Source organism: Aquarana catesbeiana, linkage group LG02, assembly GCF_042186555.1.
Source record: "Aquarana catesbeiana isolate 2022-GZ linkage group LG02, ASM4218655v1, whole genome shotgun sequence".
Classification (NCBI taxonomy): domain Eukaryota; kingdom Metazoa; phylum Chordata; class Amphibia; order Anura; family Ranidae; genus Aquarana; species Aquarana catesbeiana.
This window is the reverse complement of record NC_133325.1, coordinates 623,628,266-623,650,605: the sequence shown is the minus strand read 5'-3', so window position 1 is coordinate 623,650,605 and position 22,340 is coordinate 623,628,266. Positions and strand designations below refer to the sequence as shown.

Below are 22,340 nucleotides of genomic sequence, written 5' to 3'. Positions count from 1 at the left end.
ACAATTAAAGCAGATCTTCAGGCAAACTTCTAAGTACTGTATTTATCGGCGTATAACATGCGCCGGCGTATAACACGCACCCCAAGTTCAGGAGAGAATTTTAAGGAAAAAAAACTTTTAGGAGGTAAGTTTAAGGAAAAAAAACTTACATTAAAATGCCCATCAATGCAGCCTTATCGTGTCCATCTGCAGCCTTGTTAGTGTCATTGCAGCATTTTCAGTGTCAGTGCCATGTCAGTGCAGCTTTGCCCCAGTGCAGCCATGTCAGTGCAGCTTTGCCCCCAGTGGTCAGTGCAGCCTTGCCCCCAGTGGTCAGTGCAGCCTTGCCCCCAGTGGTCAGTGCAGCCTTGCCCCCAGTGGTCTGTGCAGCCTTGCCCCCAGTGGTCTGTGCAGCCTTGCCCCCAGTGGTCTGTGCAGCCTTGCCCCCAGTGGTCTGTGCAGCCTTGCCCCCAGTGGTCTGTGCAGCCTTGCCCCCAGTGGTCTGTGCAGCCTTGCCCCCAGTGGTCAGTGCAGCCTTGCCCCCAGTGGTCAGTGCAGCCTTGCCCCCAGTGGTCAGTGCAGCCTTGCCCCCAGTGGTCAGTGCAGCCTTGCCCCCAGTGGTCAGTGCAGCCTTGCCCCCAGTGGTCAGTGCAGCCTTGCCCCCAGTGGTCAGTGCAGCCTTGCCCCCAGTGGTCAGTGCAGCCTTGCCCCCAGTGGTCTGTGCAGCCTTGCCCCCAGTGGTCTGTGCAGCCTTGCCCCCAGTGGTCTGTGCAGCCTTGCCCCCAGTGTCCATGCTTGGACAGATCGCCGCCGACATACACATAGCATGTAGTTTTAAATATGGCGCCGCGGAGTTCGGAGGGACTCGGCGGAGCTGAACGAACGCTGCCGAGATACACATAGTCAAGTGTACTCGGCTCTTTCCGGCGCTGCTCACAGTCCCGCCCTATGATGGACATAACACAGGTCCAATGGCGGGACTGGGCATGACTGTGAGCGGCGCCGGAAAGAGCCGAGAACACTCGACTGTGTATCTCGGCTCCGCCCAGTCATTGTGATTTCGGCGGCGCTCGTTCAGCTCTGCTGAGTCCCTCCGAACTCCGCGGCGCCATATTTAAAACTACACGCTATGTGAATGTCGGCGGCGATCACCGCCGATAGATCACAATTAGCAGGGATCGGCGTATAACACGCACCCACGATTTTCCCCTGATTTTAAGGGGAAAAAAGTGCGTGTTATACACCGATAAATACGGTATACGTTAGAACTACTTTTACACTATATTAATTTAATCTATAAGATTCACAGTTTTGTTTGGCCAATCATGCAATTTATACACTTCTGGCATATTGCACAGCTGGGGAGATCATGTGATTACTTTCTGGATCTCCTCCCTAACGATGCTAAATCATTTCCAGTGAGCAAGTTGGAGAATTGACATTGAAAGCTTCATGGTTGCAACAGGAAATAGTTGTGTCATTTACTTAGCAGTGCAGTGTGAGAGATGTGTGTTCATCACAAGACTGGATGAACAGAAATAAATCGTTTGGCAGTCAAACAGTAAACATGGAGTATTTTAGCTGTTTGTCTGGAGGTCTGCACCACTTGACTTCCTGAAGATTTACCCCCCTTCATGACTAGGCAATTTTTTGCATTAGGGCACTGCGTTACTTTAAAAAGCAAGTAAAGACTTTCTTTTTAATTGTACCTACAGGTACGCCTATAAGGCTTTCCTGTAGGTACTGTAAATATCTCCTAAACTTGCACCATTTAGGAGATATTTACAATATATACGCTGACATCATCGGCGCATGCGCTCTGAAGAAACGCACGCCCGTGCCGTTTTATCAGGGCCCTGTGCAGGTGATCTTTGCATGCGCGGGAGTGACGCCATAGCGGCTCCGGCCAATCACAGCGGAAGAAACACCGGGGAAGATGTCAGCCATGTCAGCAGTGTGCAGGGCGCTGCTGCAGGGCTTCGTTCTAAGGTATTTTATAATGAGCTAGTATGCAATGCATACTAGCTCATTATGCCTTTGTGTAGCAGGTTTTTTTTTTCTTTACGGGAGGATTTACAACCTCTTTAACTGACAATTGCACGGTCATGTGACACTGTACCCAAATAAAATTTATGTCATTCTTTCCCCCACAAATAGAGCTTTCTTTTAGTGGTATTTGATCACCACTGCTTTTTTTGTGCTATAAACAAAAATAAATTGACAATTAAAAAAAAAAAAGCAAAACAATATTTTTTACTTTCTGCTATAAAACATATCAAATAAAAAAATCAGCGATCAGCAACTTATAGCGGGACTGCGATATTGCGGCGTACAATTGGACACTGACACTTTGCGGAAACCAGTGACACTAATACAGTGATCAGTGCTAAAAATATGCACTGTCAGTGTACTAATGACACTGGTTGGGAAGGTGTTAAACATCTAGAGCGATCAAAGTGTGCCTGTGTGCCTAACCAGTGTTTATGTGTACTGTATGTGCTGCTTTTACTAGGGGAAGAGATGGATTATAGTCCCTGCTTTGTGGGAACACAGAATCCATCCCTACTCCCCCTGTCAGAACAACGATCTGCATTGATTACATAGGCAGATTCCCATTCTGTGTAGTTTACCAATGATCAGCAGGTGCCGGAAGACATCAAGTGCCTGGCACCTGCAGATCAGCTTCTGCTGTGAATTATCACAGCAGAGGAGGCCTGCTGGCAGTGTGCGCATGCCCCCTGCAGGTGGAAGTGCAGGATCATGTATATATATATATATATATATATATATATATGTGATCCTGTGCAGAGCTGCCACCCTGTAGCAGTAAAACGGTTATAGGGTGGTCACCAAATGTTTAAAGTGGTTGTAAACCCTTACATATACCCAGTGAAGTGACTGGCCTCAGGTGATACACAGAGATGAAACAAATCCTCCTGCATAAGTTGTACCTGTTTATCTGCAGTCTTCTCTACATCTGTTCAACGTTCAGAATTAATCAAGCTCATCCGAGATGTCACAAAGCAAGAGACAGAGAGCTGAAATTACACTCTGCAGAGCTCAGTGAGGAGAGTTCCACAAGCTGAATGGAGGGAAAGGAGACACCCACTCCACACAGCACACAGGAACAGAGCTGAGCCTGTCAATCACAGGCTGTGTGCTACAGATGCCTCCCCTGTCACCATTTTTTCTCTTGGGGTCAAGAAAACTTGACAGAAGTGATTCATGCAGATAGCAGAGGACCGACACAGCAGACAGAAATGACACTTATGCCCTATACACATGATCGGAAATTCTGACAGCAAAAGTCTGATGTGAGCTTTTGGTCGGAAATTCAGATTGTGTGTATGCTCCATCGGACTTTTGCTGGCGGAATTTCAGCCAGCAAAAGATTAAGAGCAGGTTCTCTATTTTTCCGATGGAAAAAGTTCCTATCGGAAATTCCGATTGTCTGTAGCAATTCCGACGCATGCTCGGAAACAATTCGACGCATGCTCGGAAGAAATGAACTTCATTTTCTCGGCTCGTTGTAGTCTTGTGCGTCGAAAGTTGACGGTCGAAAGTTCGGTGAACTTTGTGTGACCGTGTGTATGCAAGGCAAGCTTGAGCGGAATTCCTTCTGAAAAAACATCCAAGGTTTTTCTGATGGAAATTCCGATCGTGTGTACGCGGTATTAGTGCTCTGGATTGAGACAAGTGCACAGTATAGAGGGATATGCTTTGCTCATATTCTATGTCTGGGGTTTACAAATACTTGAAAGCTGAAGTTTAGATATGGCATTTTTTACACAGCTACATTGGTCCAGCTTGGACCAGTGTAAGTATATTTGTGCCATACCTTTGGGGTCTCTGTGGAAACTGAAAATCATTGTAGCAGGCACCACCTATTAGAGTGGTCTCCACTAGCTTACAGGTCCTATGCCGGGTATAACTATGTAAAAACTGCCATACCTGTTTCATCTCATCAAGATCATCAGGTGCCCATGATGAGACAAAACAAGTAGGGTGGAGCTACACTGATTCAGGAGAGAAAGTGTTTGATCTCATGCTTTGCTGGCTTCTGCTGTTCTTTCCCTTGGCATGGTTCAGCTGTACTCTCAACAGAGACCTGAGGTGAGGTACTTGCAATGACCCTGTTTTCTGATTTATACATATGTGTGCGTAGATTTTAAATAAAGCCATGTTTTTAGTGAGCATATTCCCTCTTGGGGTTTCTGTGGTGGTAGCTTTGCGTTGAAGATTTTGATTGACATTTATTGCACATTTCAGTTGATCCAGTGGCATTAAGGCTCACGGACATCATTGGTTTTAAACTGGAGGGATAATTTATTCACTTTGTATTTAGATTTATATGCACAGTTCTGTTCTTTTTTTTTTTATACATCTTTTCTTATATTTGTGTACATATTTGCATTTTGCACATTTATTTTGTAATTTGATCTATAATCATAGCGCAGTACTATTGTCCACTTATTCTGGATCATCACACACACTGGGTGTGCTTGCAGCCTAATTTATTATAGTAGCACAAACTAAGTTTCACAAATCATTATTAAAACAACATTACCCATAGCAATAGAACCCCAGACAATTCTCCATCAACATCAATCTAGCAGGACAAGTTTGTCCCAAAGAGGGTATGGGACCTATATTTTGTGACTTGCAGTTCGTATAAAAGCGTATGATTTCATCAAGTGAGAGTAAAAACTAATAATTTTGTTAAAACCCAATATAAATGATGAATACTGCAGAACCAAGGGGTGTACGAACACCGATATACTGAGACAAGTAACTAGATATTCTCCCCATGCTAAAAATAATTTGTTCGCCTAGAGGAATGTCTATCTGTTTATGAATCTTTGGAATATGATAAAAAAAAAAAAAAAAAATAGCACTTCAAAAGTTTACTATATAAAAGAAAAATGTTCTTGCCCTTTAAAAAATCTTATGAAGAAACAAACTAAAACAGATGTGCTTAAATATTCCTTTTAACTCAAGTTATATTCAGATTTTTCCTTATCAGATGATTCACAAAGTTTACCAGGATGGGTACTGATTACTGGTTAAAAAATCTGTACGTAGATCGTGTTTTAGGACTCATTTACACCACAATCCCTGCCTTCTAAGTGTGGTTCTGCATGTCCTTTTGGCAATTTACATACATTTGCAGTGGAAAAAAATTAAGCATGCTGTACTTTTTTTAAATGCACATGAAAGCACTGCAATGGTGTAAGCTAGGCTAACTGAAATTGATTAAATTTGTCTGGCATGTGCATTCGTACCGCGTTTAAAGGCGCATTGGACTGCAAATCTTGTACATTATGATATGCAAAATAACATTTAATTATCAGTGTTGCAATTTTACTGGCTTAAGTAAAAGGCTGAGATTTTAACAAATCTAAGTCATGCTTGGCTCAAGGGCAAAGCTACAATTGGGCAAAATAATTTTTGGTCCTCTGCACCCTATGGTATTGAAGTAACACACACTACATGCATTAGTACATTGTGGTGCCATACATTTTGAACGACACCTCAATAGTGCTTCACCTGTACTGCAAACACCGCAAACTATAGTAACTTGCTAGTGAAAGTTTTGGAGTGATGCTTAAAAAAAAAAAAAAAAAAAAAAAAAAAGGGGTAGCCTATTAAAATGAATATGCTTTTTTATTTTACCATAACACAGTTAACATGTGTGCAAGAACACACAGGTGCAGATAGGTGTGAAGCCAGCTTTCTACATAAATATGACTGCAATCTTGGGGCCAGTGGGGATGCCGCAAGTACAATGGCAACTGTAATATTAATAATAATAATAAACGTTTATTTTATATAGCGCCTTTAAAGGTAGCTTCTCAAAGAAAACACAAGAAATACACAGGATAAAGCAAAGGGGAAAAAGGGACAATGATGTGAAAGTTTGTCTAAAAAAAAAAAAAAAAAAAAAAAAGATTTGATTTGAGTCTAGAGAAGATGCCTCTCTGATGTTCTTTGGAAGTGAATTCCAAAGAACTCTCTGAGTTTTGGAGCATAGCAGGAGAAGGCTCTATCTCCCATCGAGTGTAGGCGAGTAGGGGGACACAAAGAAGACCAGAATTTAAGTATTGGAAGTTACGAGGGAGGGAGTAAGTGGATAAAAGTTCAGACATATACTAGGGTGTATTTTCTGTACTGTACTTTCATAGGGAGATATAATCGGATTTCATATCTCACAAGCAGGACTCCCCTGTCTCCCTTTACTTTTTAAAGTACTGTGCAAACTGTGCTATTTAATACAGTATATTATACCTATTTACATTTTATTATAATAATAATAATAATAATATGCATTTGCAGGGAAAAAAAAAAGAATACGGTCCTACTACATGAGAAAGTGTTTAACAAATCAATAGATTATAAAAATGTTGCGTCCAGAATTAGGCTTTAAACCAAATTTTCAAAATTGATTACATTTTGCAAATGTATTTATTTGTGGAACAGAGTTATATTGCGTTGCAATATTTTGCCTGACAGCTAACTCCTGCCATCTAGTGATCAAAATTAGAACTGCAGCCAACTGCCTAAGAAGATGCTACAGGCAAGTAAACCTTTTCCATGTTAGGAACTTTTAAATACCTACTAACAGTTAATGTTATAATAAAAATACTATGATACAAGCATATGCATACAGTAGGTCTCTAATAGATTTTAAAGTTACATAAAATTTAATTGCATGTACTGAAAGATGTAAAGAGCGTTCACACACACATATATATATATATATATATATATAGATAGATATATACACACTCCCTAACCTCCCAATTAAAGCACTTATATATTGGTGAAGTCTTTAAACTTATTTTTAAATATTACTGCAAGTATCAGATTTTGTTGTGATATCATCTGTAAAGCTGACAGGGACACACACAGAAGGAGAGAACAGGGTGAGCAGAATGTTGATCTATCACTGTTCTGGCATAACGTCATTGCCCAATCAGCAGTGAGGGGTTGTGTTCTTTACCAAGCTATGCTGTTGCTACAGTGGAGACAGAGTTTTTTACCTTAATGCATGAAGGTAAAAACCTTTTGTAATAACGATACCACCTCCCTCGTCCACTCTCAAGCTCCTCACAGGGCAGATTGATAGCAGCTGAATCTATTGGCTCCCACTGCTGTCAATCAAATCCTATGACAAGCGGGGGAAGGGGAAGCCCCACTGTCTGTGTCTATGGAGGTAAACAGCGGGGCTCAGGAGCGAGTCTGCATGAGCACTCCCCTAAGCAAGCAGTTTGCTAGGTGGGGTACTTGGCAGTGGGGAGGAGCCTGGAGTACCCACAAGAGGAGGATCAGGGCTCAAAACCATTGCACAGAGCAGGTAAGTATAACATGTTTGTTATTTAAAAAAAAAAAGTGAAAGTTTACTATCACTTTAACTGTGTAGTGAAACAGGGGTGTCTGGATCACCAAACTGACTGCATATACTTACAAATCATTTTCCCACACAGATTTAAGTTCACTACAGATTTATTTGTTTGATATAATCTTTCAATGAATAAATGAAGCACAGTATTTTGGAAAAAGTTTTTAGTTGTTTAATAAGATAATGCATTGAAAAATGTCTTTATGTTGTTCCAGGCATTATCAGTAAAGAAAACATGTTTAACCACTTGCCGACCGCACAATGGCAGCGGTGGGCAAATGGGCGTACCTGTACGTCCCCTTTAATTGGCGGGGCTAGCGGGCGCCGTGTGCCTGACCGTGCCCGTGGGACCGGCCGACTCGATGTCCGCCGATCTCCCAGCGATCATGTCATGGAGAGGCAGAACAGGGAGATGCCTTTGTAAACAAGGCATTTTCCCGTTCTGCCTAGTGACATGACAGGGATTTACTGCTCCCTGTCATCGGGAGCCGTGATCGCTGTCATGCGAGTTGAAGCCCATCCCCCCCACAGTTAGAATCCCTCCCTAGGACACACTTAACCCTTTGATTGCCCCCTAGTGGTTTACTCCTTCCCTGCCAGTGTCATTTACACAGCAATCAGTGCATTTTTATAGCACTGATCTCTGTATAAAGGACAATGGTCCCAAAATAGTGTCAAAAGTGTCCGATGTGTTCGCCATAATGTCGCAGTCATGATAAAAATCGCAGATCACCGCCATTACTAATAAAAAATTAATAAAAAAATGCCATAAATCTATTCCCTATTTTGTAGATGCTATAACTTTTGCGCAAACCAATCAATATACGCTTATTGCGCTTTTTTTTTACCGAAAATATGTAGAAGAATACATATCGGCCTAAACTGATCAAAAAATTTGTTTTTTTTATATGTTTTTGGGAGATATTTATTATAGCAAAAAGTTCAAAATATTGCTTTTTTTTTTCAAAACTGTCGCTCTTTTTTTGCCGAATCGCAAAAAGTGCTCTGGTCAGGAAAATCTTCCGGGGCTGAAGCAGTTAAGCTGATGAACCAAACCAATACTCACCCAGACAACATTTCAAATATTAGAATGCCTAAAGCCCACCAGTCCACTGCTCTTCCATGGCCTTTACTCTGAATGACTTCAGGTGCAAGATACTCAGGTGTTCCACACAGTGTCCATGTTCTGCAATCGAAAACAATGAAAATCAGACTTATTATGTCAGTAATTATTATTATTAATATACAGAGTTTATATAGCGCCAACAGTTTACGCAGCTTTGCCATGATATAGGGACACCTTCAGATCTGGGAAATAGTATATAGAAAACAGGTCTACAAATAGTAAAGGTCATAGTAGGGTAAGGCTAGCCCCAGAAATGGATGATCATCCTGACTTTTTTGCCTCTTCTGAATGCACAGTGAAAAGATCACCTTTCTTCCATGTAAAAAATCTTTACCAATTACACAGACATGGTAGAAAATCTTAACAATCACTTCTTAGACTTGTTTTGAAAGACACAACTATACCACTACAATATTAAAAGACGATGTTCAAATCAATCACACATTAGCAAGTATGGATGAAGTGCCTCAATTAAAACCAAGGGCTAATTTCAATGATATGTAGTGTCATCAATTAAATATTTAAAAATGCTTGTTTTATGAGCTGACTAATTAGAATTAAAGTGTCCTTCACATTGGCTAATTAGGATCTTATGTATGATCTGTCAAAAATCTTTTACATGATGGCCAGATGAACAAAAATGTATTAATTGTATGGGCAGACAAACATCTGGCTATCATGTCTGTTAATGTCGATGTGCTTTTCACTGTTTCTATTGTACCTGTTGCCCCCATAAAAGATACTTGTACTTTTAAACAAAGTGCACAATATTCTTTTTTTTTTTCTACCCCGCTCTCCCCAGGTGCATACTTACCTCCATCTCATGGCCTCCCTCAATGTTTAAATTCTTCTGTGAAAAATCTTCTTTGGTCATCTATGGATCATGTCCTGTGGCAGGGTACTTTACTCATTTGACAAATTCTATTCCAAGCAAATGTTATGTTATTTTTTTCTATTACACATATCCCGTACAGATTATTTTGACTATTTACCATGCAAGCAAATGCGAAGTCTGAACATTGTTTACATATGCAGGGATCTTCAACCAGAAGCACCATGACTACATTACTGTCAGCACTGCTTAGCTAGGCTCCCAGATTAAATTGGTTTTTAATGACATTGTGAAAAGGTCCTGTTTATCTATGGGTTCTATAGTAGCTATTTGGGTTCTTGAGAAGTATCAAGAGTTGCAAGAAAAAATATATATATATTTTTACAAACTGCCACTAGATGGCGGTATACAATAAGATTATCTACCCAACTGAGCAGATGTGAATTTGAATTTAGCTAAATTTGTTTCAATATGTTTTGTCTGCCTTGGTCTTTTACAATAAATAACACGCGTTTGAAAATGCTGACAATTGGGTGGTCATATTAATAGATAATATGGGCAAGCAGATATAATGGCTTGTTTGTGTGTGTTTTTTTTTTCAATACTAATAATAAAGTAAACGAAATCTCGCTGCTGAATACATACAAGGTACCATGTTCATGAAATTGTTTCACAAATTAAGAAATCAAAAAGAAAGCCCTTCAACAAATGTCTAATCCCAATGTATTCTTCCAGACAGTTTATATAGCGCCAACAGTTTACAGTTTCATTTCAGCTTACTTAGTGGTATTAATCCCAAAATCAAAAACGTCATATATTGCAGTTTAGCATTCTTTAGATGTGGAGGCTGTATTTGTTTTATTTTCTAGGCTTTCCCCCTGTTTTTACCTAGTGATCCAGATAGTAACACACCTCCTAGATTAAATTGCCTCCACTCTGGCTGAATGAGCACAGGGGGCACCTTTGGAGAGCAGCATTGGCTGGTTCAGGGGGGGGGGGGTAAGTGTTAGATGGACTAAAAGATTTAAATACACTAACAAATTGAAACCAAACTCCAGTTAATACTTATAAGCAGCTACAGTAAAATGTTTTTTTTTTTCCTTTTGGGATAAAGACTTTACATAAATAAAAGAGGACCATTGTAAGCACCCCTGCTAGTGTTTAATGGTTTGTCTCATTTCTGTAACTGATACTTTCTGCTGGAGAGTTTGTACTTTTGAAAAACAGACTTACTGGTCAGATCACCAGACAAAAATAGAAGAAAGAAAGTCTAAAAAAGAAAATGAATGTAACCATTACATGTAAAAAATGGTACGCTGCAATACGAAATGTGTGCTTCTGGGCTTATTACCACTTAAGCTCAGTAAATGTTCACATGCATATACATTGCAACTACTGAAAGATGTTTTCTATTAAAGAGTAGCACACAGACTCTCATGCTTACATTTTCCAGGCCTACATAGCTATGTGCAGAGGGCAGGACCCTAGCATTGCTCTTAACAACGAAAGTTTAACCCCAACGCCATGCGTGCCATCCCCATCATTGGAGCATCCTGCAGTATTAGATTTACCGTTTTTTCAGATTTCTTCAGGGCCACCTCATACGGGTGATCCGATCAGGTCTGCCTGTCAGTTTTTCAGGTGGACCTCATTGGAAGGTTCATGCACTGCTATGGACCTGAACTTGTGTTCGTTTAAAACCGTTTACCTCTAGGTCTGATCGGGCCTGCTAATAAAAAATGGAGGAGGACTACATCCTCTTCCGTTTAGGCAGATCAGATCGGAGACAGCCAGTGTAAATGGACAGCAGAGTCCGTTTGCTCTCATCCGTTGAGCAGAGATGGGGTCTGTCAGTGTCTGTTCTGCATAAACACGGACCTGTCATTCACCCTGCTCTGCTCCAATCAGCTCACAGATCCCCTGCTGATCATAACTGAAGGCATTTAGTCGGATGATATCACAAGTCGTTTTTGTGCTCTTCTTCCTCTGGCAGTGGACATTTCCTAATGAAATTAATGATGCGGTGCCGCTCTCTGGAGCACAACCCTTGATAGAGTAGTCCAGTGTTTTGTTGTAAGCCATTCTTGGGTGCTTTTAGTTATGTATTTTGAGTCATTATCCTGCTGAAGGACTCATGACCTGTGACTCCAGTAGAATTTTCTGACACCGGGCAGTATAATTTGCTACATAATTTCTTCAGTCTTAGGATTTCATTGTATCCTGCAAATATTCAAGGCATTTCGTTCCAGATGCAGCAGCAAAGCAGCCCCCAAACATAATCCAGCCTCCTCTAGGTTTGAAAGTGGGTAAGGTGCTGATTTCTTTTAAAGCTTAGCCACTTTAATACTGGGCACTCGTACCCCCTTTCTGCCAAGGCCAATTTTTAGCTTTCAGTGCGGTCATACTTTGAATGACAATTGCGCAGTCATGCAACACTTTTTGCTAAAGGAAAAAAAAAAGACTGAAAATGTAAAAAAAAAATGTGTTTTGTTATAACATTTTGCAAATAATCTTTCTTCATAAATTTAGGCCAAAATGTATTTGGCTACTTTTTTTGGTGAACATGACCCAAATCAGCGCATTTTATTTATTCTGCAAGAAAGTTACAGAGTCCATATACTATGGTATATATCTGGAGATTAATCAATTCTGATGTACTGCAGCCTCATTTCTTGAGGCCCAAATATGCCAAGACAGTACAAATACCCCCCAAATGACCCCTTTTTTGTCCAAATTTTTGGGAAAATGAAGAGATTAAAAATAAAATGTTTTCACATTTTTTACATACTGTCACCAGTGCAGTACAGCGTTATTATATAACGGGTGTGGCGGTGATCAGGAACACTGACTGGTGACGGTATGTAAAAAAAAAAAAAAAAAGTCCACACACCCCTGTTAAAATGTCAGGTTTCTGTGATGTAAAAAAATGACAAAGATAAATAATTTCAGAACTTTTTCCACCTTTAATGTGAACTATAAACTGTACGACTCAATTGAAAAACAGAAACAAAAAACAGGAATATTGTTGCGCTACTGAAAGAAATTTTAAAGTGTAGTAACCGTGTAAAAATGTGAAAAATAATAAAATGCAGTGCTAGGTGAAATATAACAGATATTTAGTGTCTAAAAGGGTGAGTGACCACCCTATATATGTTAGTAATATGTGTATTCATCAGACATGTGTATGGTGATGTTTAAAAATCACAATAGTCACATAGAGTGTAAATTCCAATTATCACAATAATCACACAAGACATAAATTCCAATTATTATAAATAGTGTCCAAAATGTGATGAAAAACTCATTGCCAGCAGCACTGTAATTTTGAATAAACCTTTTTTTACTGGTTCATGCACCATGTGGAGATTCCCTTTTTTTTCTTACACGGATTTCATTTGACGGGGTGAGAACTGTATCGTTCGGTCACCTGTGTGTCCCAAAAGGGGAACCAATCCATCCATCCATCTAAGGATATACAGACCATCCTGCTCCAGAGGCTGCCTCGGATGTATTTACTGGGATCCATCATCAGTACCCTCCAGCAAGCTTTAAGCAAACATCCCTGGGATCTATAGATCCATAAGCCTGTATGACACCCCGCCGTACGGTGAGAGTGTCCATCCCTTCTGGTAAGCGCATTTACCCCTTCATTTCCATGTGGAGTCCGACTATATGAGGATTACCTGCTCAATCTAAGAATTCACATATGGTTTCCTCTTGTTATGTACAGTGCTGCTGGCAATGAGTTTTTCATCACATTTTGGACACTATTTATGATAATTGGAATTTATGTCTTGTGTGATTGTGATAATTGGAATTTACGCACTATGTGACTATTGTGATTTTTAAACATCACCATACACATGTCTGATGAATACACATATTACTAACATATATAGGGTGGTCACTCACCCTTTCAGACACTAAATATCTGTTATATTTCACCTAGCGCTGCATTTTATTATTTTTCTCAATTGAAAAACAAACTGAAATCTTTTAGGAATGGAAAGTAAAAATAAAAAAATAAAATAATGTGGTTGCATAAGTGTGCCCCTCCTCTTATAACTGGGGATGTAGCTGTTTTCAGAATTAAGCAATCACATTCAAACTTATGTTAGGAGTCCGTACACACCTGCCATCTTTTAAAGTGCCTCTGATTAACCCCAAATAAAGTTCAGCATCAAAGGGATCTCATTGTTAAAAGATATCAGTCAGGAAAAGGGTCCAAAAGAATTTCCAAGGCATTATATATACCATGGAACACAGTGAAGACAGTCATCAAGTGGAGAAAATATGGCACAACAGTGACATTACCAAGAACTGGACGTCCCTCGAAAACTGGTCAGGGAGGCTGCCAAGAGCTGCAGGAATATCTGGGCAAGTACTGGCTGTGGGGTACATGTGACAAAAATCTCCCGTATTCTTCATATGTCTGGGCTATGGGGTAGAGTGGCAAGACGGAAGCCTTTTCTTACAAAGAAAAACATCCAAACCCGGCTAAATTTTGCAAAAACACAACTGAAGTCTCCAAAAAAAGAATGTGGGAAAAAGCGGTATGGTCTGAGGAAACCAAGGTTAAACTTTTTGGCCACAATTCCAAAAGATATGTTTGGCGCAAAAACAACACTGAACATCACCAAAAGAACACCATACCCACCAGTGAAGCATGGTGGTGGCAGCATCATGCTTTGGGGCTGTTTTTCTTCAGCTGGAACAGGAGCCTTAGTCAAGGTAGAGGGAATTATGAACAGTTCCAAATACCAGTCAATATTGGCACAAAACCTTCAGGCTTCTGCTAGAAAGCTGAACATGAAGAGGAACTTCATCTTTCAGCATGACAACAACCCAAAGCATACATCCAAATCAACAAAGGAATGGCTTCACCAGAAAAAGATTAAAGTTTTGGAATAGCCCAGCCAGAACTCAGACCTGAATCCGATTGAAAATCTGTGGGGTGATCTGAAGTGGGCTGTGCACAGGAGATGCCCTCGCAATCTGACAGATTTGGAGTGTTTATGTAGGAAAGAAGAGTGGGCAAATTATGCCAAGTCAAGATGTGCCATGCTGATAGACTCATACCCAAAAAGACTGAGTGCTGTAATAATATCAAAAGGTGCTTCAACAAAGTATTTGTTTAAGGGCGTGCACACTTATGCAACCACATTATTTTAGTCTTTTTATTTTTACTTCCCTCCACCTAAAAGATTTCAGTTTGTGCTTCAATTGAGTTGTACAGTTTATAGGTCACATTAAAGGTGGAAAAAGTTCTGAAATGATTTATCTTTGTCTCATTTTTTTACATCACAGAAACCTGACATTTTAGACAGGGGTGTGTAGACTTTTTATAATATATATATATATATATATATATATATATATATATATATATATATATATATATATATATATATATATATATATATATATATACACACACATACACACAAACACAGTATCTCACAATAGTGAGTACACCCCTCACATTTTTGTAAATATTTTATTATATCTTTTCATGTGACAACACTGAAGAAATTACACTTTGCTACAATGTAAAGTAGTGAGTGTACAGCTTGTTTAAGGGTCGGTTCACACTAGGACGACTTGGGATCCGACTTGTAAGCCCTCAAGTCGCCCCAAGTCGCTTTACTGTGAGATTTGCATTACAGTGAATGAGAGAGTCTTAATTGACACTACTGAAGTCGCTCCGACTTCAGAGCGTACTACTTGTACTACTTGGATCCGACTTCTAGGCGACCTGTACCCATAGAATTCAATGGAAGTCGCCTCCAAGTCGGATCTCCATCTATATTGAAGCGACTTTACAGTTTAAAAATTAGTTTGCCCAGGCAAACCCCTCCCTCCCAGAGAGCTGATTATTCTGTGATTGGCCACAGCCAAAGTCGCCTGTCCTGAAGGTGACTTGAAGTCGCGTTGTAAATTGCTTAAAGTCGCGCTGAAGTCACGTTGAAGTCCCCTTGCAAAGTCGCACTGAAGTCGTGTTGCCACTGTGTGAATCGAGCCTGACAGTTTATATTTGCTCTCACCTCAAAATAACTCAACACACAGCCATTAATGTCTAAACGGCTTGCAACAAAAGTGACAAAAGTGAATACACCCCTAAGTGAAAATGTCCAAATTGGCCCCAAAGTGTCAATATTTTGTGTGGTCACCATTATTTTCCAGTACTGCCTTGAGCATGGAGTTCACCAGAGCTTTACAGGTTGCCACTGGAGTCCTCTTTCACTCCTCCATGACAACATCACCGAGCTGATGGATGTTAGAGACCTTGCACTCTTCCACCTTCTGTTTGAGGATGCCCCACAGATGCTCAATATGGTTTAGGTATGGAGACATGCAGTGGCGGAACTACCAGGGTCGCAACAGTCGCACTTGCGACTGGGCCCTGGAGTTGCGTCGCTGTGGGGGGGGCGCGCCCACACGTTCTCCGCTGTCAGGGGTCCGCCTGCACGTTCTCCCGTCAGGGGCCTGCCTGCACATTATCTGCTGTCAGTGGCCCGCCCGCATGTTCTCGACTGTCCGGGGGCCCGCCCACACGTTCTCCGCTGTCCGGGGGCCCGCCCGCACGTTCTCTGCTGTCCGGGGGCCCGCCCGCACGTTCTCTGCTGTCCGGGGGCCCGCCCGTACGATCTCCACTGTAAGGGTTGCCCACCCGCCCGTTCTACACTGTCAGGGGTCGTCTCTTCGCTTCGCGGGGGGGGGGGGTTTGTTAGCCCACTAGTCGCTGAGGAAAGGCTGCTATCTTTGGAAAGGGAAGCCATGTAAGGAGACAGTCGCCGGAAGGGAAAGTCAGCTGACACCAATGCAGTGAAGGGGGAGAAGCTCTCCCCTCTGCAGGAGATCCCATGACACAGGAGTATCCCTGGAGGCATGGGAGTAATTATGAAGGGGAAGGAATCGACTGACAAACTAAGTGACAAAATAGTCAGTGCAACTGATCCCAACCTCTGCCTCTTACTGACCCCCCCTCACCACCACAGATCTTATCCCTATCCCCCCATGGGATAGGGGTGAGATCTGTGGTGGTGGTGGGGGGATGGGATCAGTAAGAGGCAGAGCTGGTGGTGGGGGAGGATGGCACCACCACTGCTACTGCTCCCACCCCCTCACCACCATCACCGCCGCCGCCACTGATCCACCACCCCCCGCCACTGATCCCACCCCCACCACCACCAATCCCACCACTGATCCCATCCCCCATCACCACCACTGAGCCCACCCCCCTCACCATCACCACTGCCAGTGATCTAACCCCCCTCACAGCCACCACTCATCCCATCCAACCCACCACCACTGCCGCCACTGATCCCATCCCATTCCCCCATTACTGCCACCACCACTCGCTGCCACTCATCCCAGCCCCATGCTTCAGGGGGGCCATGTCTCACCCCCGTACACCTGGATAGGAGGGGCACCGGGCGGCATATAGAGGAATCAATACCCTCCATTTTACTCCTGAAGTCATGGCTGCAGGAAGCAAATGGAGGGGATCAGGTCCTCTATATGCTGCCCCCGCCGCTCTTCCTATCCAGGTGTACAGGGGTGACACTTGGGCCCCCTGAAGCATGGGGCTGGGTCGCCCCAGGGGTCAGGGGGGCCTCTCATGGTTTCTTGCACCAGGGCCCTGAAGGTTCTAGTTATGCCTCTGGAGACATGCTTGGCCAGTCCATCACCTTTACCCTCAGCTTCTTTAGCAAGGTTCCCTCAATATACTGTAGCTCCCCAATGCTGGCAGCACTCATGCAGCCCCAGACCATGACACTCCCACCACCATGCTTGACTGTAGGCAAGACACTTGTCTTTGTACTCCTCACCTGGTTGCCGCCACACACGCCGCTTGACACCATCTAAATCAAATGAGTTTATCTTGGTCTCATCAGACCACAGGACATAGTTCCAGTAATCCATGTCCTTAGCAAACTTGTCTTCGGCAAACTGTTTGCGGGCTTTCTTGTGCATCATCTTTAGAAGAGGCTTCCTTCTGGGATGATGTCGCAGTGTGCAACGTATGGTCTGAACATTGACATGCTGACCCCCCACCGCTTCAACCTCTGCAGCAATGCTGGCAGTGCTCATACGCCTATTTCCCAAAGACAACCTCTGAATATGACGCTGAGCACGTGCACTCAACTTCTTTGGTCGGCCATGGCGAGGCCTGTTCTGAGTGGAAACTGTCCTGTTAAACCGCTGTATGGTTTTGGCCACGGTGCTGCAGCTCAGTTTCAGGGTCTTGGCAATCTTCTTATAGCCTAGGCCATCTTTATGTAGAGCAACAATTCTTTTTTTCAGATCCTCAGAGTTCTTTGCCATGAGGTGCCACGTTGAACTTCCAGTGACCAGTATGAGAGAGGAAGAGCGATAACACCAAATTTAACACACCTGCTCCACATTCATTCTGAGACCTTGTAATACTAACGAGTCACATGACACCAGGGAGGGAAAATGGCTAATTGGGCCCAATTTGGAAATTTTCACTTAGAGGTGTACTCACTTTTGTTGCCAGCGGTTTAGACATTAATGGCTGTGTGTTGAATTATTTTGAGGGGACAGCAAATTTACACCGTTATACAAGCTGTACACTCACTACTTTACATTGTAGCAAAGTGTCATTTCTTCAGTGTTGTCACATGAAAAGATGTAATAAAATATTTACAAAAATGTGAGGGTTGTGCTCACTTTTGTGAGATACTGTAACTGTGAAGTGGAAGGAAAATTATAAATGGTTTTCAAATTTTTTTACAAGTAAATGTGAAAAGTGTGGCATGTATTTGTATTCAGTCCCCCTGAGTCAAAACTTTGTAGAACCACCTTTTTTGCCCACTCTTCTTTGCAAAATAGCTCGAGCTCTGTCAGATTGGATGGAGAGCGTCTGAACAGCAATTTTCAAGTCTTGCCACAGATTCTCAATTGGATTTAGGTTTGGACTTTGACTGCGCCACACTTGAATATGCTTTGATCTAAACCATTCCATTGTAGCTTTGGCTGTATGTTTAGGGTCGTTGTCCTGCTGCAAGGTGAACCTCTGCTCCAGCCTCAAGTCTTTTGCAGACTCCAACAGGTTTCTTTTAAGATTGCCCTATATTTGGCTCCATCCATCTTCCCATCAACTCTGACCAGCTTCCCTGACCCTGCTGAAGAAAAGCATCCCCACAACATGATGCTGCCACCACTATGTTTCACAGTGGGGATAGTGTGTTCAGTGTGATGTACAGTGTTAGTTTTCCACCACACCTAGCATTTTGCTTTTAGGCCAAAAAGTTCAGTTTTGGTTTCATCTGACCAGAGCACCTTCTTCCACATTTTTGCTGTGTCCCCTATATGGATTCTCGCAAACTGCAAAAAGGACTTCCTATGGCTTTCTTTTAACAATGACTTTCTTCTTGCTACTCTTCCATAAAGGCCAGATTTGTGGAGTGCACAAATAATAGTTGTCCTGTGAACAGATTATCCCACCTGAGCTGTGGATCTCTGCAGCTCCTCCAGGGTTACCATGGGCCTCTTGGCTGCTACTCTGATTAATGTTCTCCTTGCCCGGCCTGTCAGTTTAGGTGGCCAGCCATGTCTTGCTATGTTTGCAGTTGTGCCATACTTTTTCTTTTTTCAGATGATGGATTGAACAGTGCTCCACGAGATGTTCAAAGCTTGGGATATTTTTTTATAACCTAACACTGCTTTAAACTTCTCCAACTTTTTCCCTGACCTGTCTGGTGTGTTCCTTGACCTTTATGATGCTGTTTGTTCACTAAGGTTCTCTAACAAACCTCTGAGGGCGTCACAGAATAGCTGTATTTATACTGAGATTAAATTACACACTGGTGGACTATATTTACTAATTAGGTGACTTCTGAAGGCAATTGGTTCCACTAGATTTTAGTTAGGGGTATCAGAGTAAAGGGGGCTGAATACAAATGCAAGCCACACTTTCCAGATATTTGTAAAACCTTTTGAAACCATTTATCATTTTCCTTCCACTTCACAATTACGTGCCACTGTGTTGGTCGATCATATAAAATCCCAATAAAATACATTTATGTCTTTGGTTGTAACATGGCAAAATGTGGAAAATTTCAAGGTGTATGAATACTTTTTCAAGCCACTGTACCTGACACAACTGGTTTTCAGAAGGAATGCGATATTGTTTCAATGAGCCGTAAGGTTGGCAACAAAAGGACGGGTCCATATCTTGATATTAAATTAACAGATTGAAAGGACTCTACAATCCCCTTATAAAGAACCTGACCTGATCTACAATAACTACTTTTTATTTCTTTTTTTTTTTCCCCTAGAAGTGATTACATGACTTCTGTTCTGAACTGCATAAGATGCTTAGAGATGTAAGGGTGGAGATTGTGTGATGATGGGAGGGTGTGGCAGCAGCAGCTTGAATGGAGCACAGACACTGTCCAATGTAAAATGCAGACAGAGAAATACACTGTGATGAGCTGTATAGGGGGTACAGAAGGCGGCAGAGAAACAGCAGTACATGGATCTTCCCAGTGAAGAGCGATGCAGGTGGATATGCCAGCAGGAAGCAGAAAAACGGCAGTGCACTGATCTTCCCAGTGAAGAGCTATGTCAGGAGAGATCTGACAACTGGAGTACAGGCAGACTGTGCTCCCAAATAGAATTCAAAGAACCAAACTGACCAAGCTGGACAGGATGTGCTTTCATGCCCTGGTGTGGTCATTCTGAAATAAGAAAGCGGGGGAACTGACAGGATCACCAAAGTGTTAAACACAAAGGAAGCAATGCAAAATGAACAAGGTGTTTTTAAGTACATGCTAACAGACACATATCAGAAATATGAAATGGTGTGATATAAGTACTTTTGTTTGTCTTCAGATCAATGCCTGTGTCCTTGTAGTGTCATGTGCATTTTGAGCCCAGGCTGTACATGGGATTTGACCTTCTGCACAGAAAATAGAAAAAGAAACACTCAAACTTTAGAGGTGTCAGTTCACACCGTTGGGATCAGGAGTGCACCGCAAGGTAGTGGACCCTATGGCTGATTGCTGCGGATGGGAGTCAGGGTGGTAAGGAAGGCAGGGCCGCTGGAACGCCAACACGGATCCCATCGGGGTTAGAGCGTAAGATTCCCTGGGGCGCAGAGTCTAAGAGCCAGCAGGTGTTCACCAGAGCCTCTAGTGGTGAGGATGGACTGGGCTGCAACTGGCTCCAGGTCGCGACCCCCAGGGTCCCTCAGCTTACACCCACAGTAGGCAACAGGAGGATAGGGATAGTAAGGGAATAAGCCAAGGTCGGGGCCACAAGCAGACAAGGACAGTCGAGAATATCCCAAAGTCGGTAACTGGAATCAGACGTAGGAAACACAGCAAGTACACACGAAAGCTAACACACACAATGGTTGATCAGCACTGCTGGCTTGCAGTGCACAGGTTAATATAGGGTTCCCTGATAGGACCTGGGATGGGGCCATGCTTAGAGGAGAGGTTATAAAACCAGCCAGGTGTGAGTGGCTGGCCTCTTAGTCTGAACACATGAGGAGAAGGCAAGCTGACAGAGAAAGATTACTGCATAACCATGACAGTACCCCCCCCCTTATGAGGCCTCCCCCTCCCCCCGCCTGGGCCCTAACTTAAAGGGAAACTCCAGATGAAACCTCCTCAACAGACGAGGCGCAAAGATCTCAGATGCAGTGATCCAAGACCTCTCCTCAGGACCAAACCCTTCCCAATGTACAAGGTACTGAAGAATGCCTCTACGGCGCCGGGAATCCAGAACTTGACTAACCTCGTACTTAAGATTATCCGAGGCCGAAACTGAGGTAGGGAGAGGACGAGAGGACTTATTGAGGGCTAAAGGCTTCTTAAGAAGACCATCAGGAGTCTGAGCAGGGTCCCCCCCTAGATGAGCTGGACATCCAGCTCACTAAAGATGAGCTGGACATCCAGCACTGGATCATCAGACTGGGCAGAAGTCAGTGGATCCCTGAGACCAGGTTGGTTAGAAAGTGATGTGTCACAGAAGTCAAGCTGGATAGCTTCACTGGGCATAGGCTGAACTGGTGCAGAGGCCGACTGAACAGCATTGCCAGGTGCAGCGACCACCAGAATCGCATCACGGGGTGCAGCGACTGTGGAACTGGTGGACAAGTCAGCCTGGGTGTGCGTCCAAGGGGGTCCAGGAACAGGCAAAGGTAAATGACCATGCAAACTGGAGTGAATGATCGTCTCAAGTTCACAGGTGGGCTCCTCATCCAGAGTGCCACATGACCCAGAGAGTGCCTCAGCCCGACTATTGCAGGAGACATTCCAGAAATCACTATATGCAGTGGGAAGAGCAGAAGATACTGGGATGGTGGCAACACTAAGTTTCTCTTTTGGGGTAACCTTGAGTAGGCAGGAAGAGGAACAGGAGGAACCCCAAGCCAGGATCCGTCCAGCAGTCCAGTCAATGTGTGGAGAATGGAACCGTAACCAAGGAAGACCTAATATGATAGGAGATGAAGCCTTAGGTAAGACAAGGAAGGATATCCACTCCTGGTGGAGTGTCCCTACCGACATCTTAACAGGGAGGGTCTGGAAGCGGATAGGACCCCCTGGGAGAACAGTGCCATCAATTGCCATGACCACCAATGGCGTTGAAAGGGGCAAAAGGGTAAGTCTCATGGAAGAAGCAGTTTCCCAATCCATGAAATTGCTAGCGGCTCCGGAATCCAGATGTGCCGAGACCGAACGAGAGGAAGCACCGACATGAAGGAACACAGAAAGAAGAAAAGAAGGTGAAGGTGATATTTCAGGGTCTAATACTCCACCTTCCAGATGTATTAGCCCCGATCGTTTTTCCGGACGAAGAGAACAAGTGTCACGAAAATGACCTTTGGCCCCACAATAGAGGCATAGGCCCAGAGTTCTGCGCCTAGCGCGTTCTTCAGGAGACAACTTGGTCCAGCCCAGCTGCATAGTTTCCTCAGCGGGCAGGGGGTGCTCCTGGGATTGAAGAGAAGGGACTGGGAGCTCAGGCTG

At 43.1% G+C, this 22,340-nt stretch overlaps 1 protein-coding gene across 1 annotated transcript in view; it reads right to left on the bottom strand.

Annotated features, from left to right (window-relative positions):
* Positions 1 to 22,340, bottom strand: part of PRKX (protein kinase cAMP-dependent X-linked catalytic subunit) — a 230,558-nt gene that overhangs the window by 21,858 nt on the left and 186,360 nt on the right. Inside the window, exon 4 of the mRNA XM_073616384.1 lies at positions 8,445 to 8,564. Within this exon, the coding sequence (XP_073472485.1) occupies positions 8,445 to 8,564 (120 nt within the window). The remainder of the gene's footprint in view (positions 1 to 8,444; positions 8,565 to 22,340) is intronic.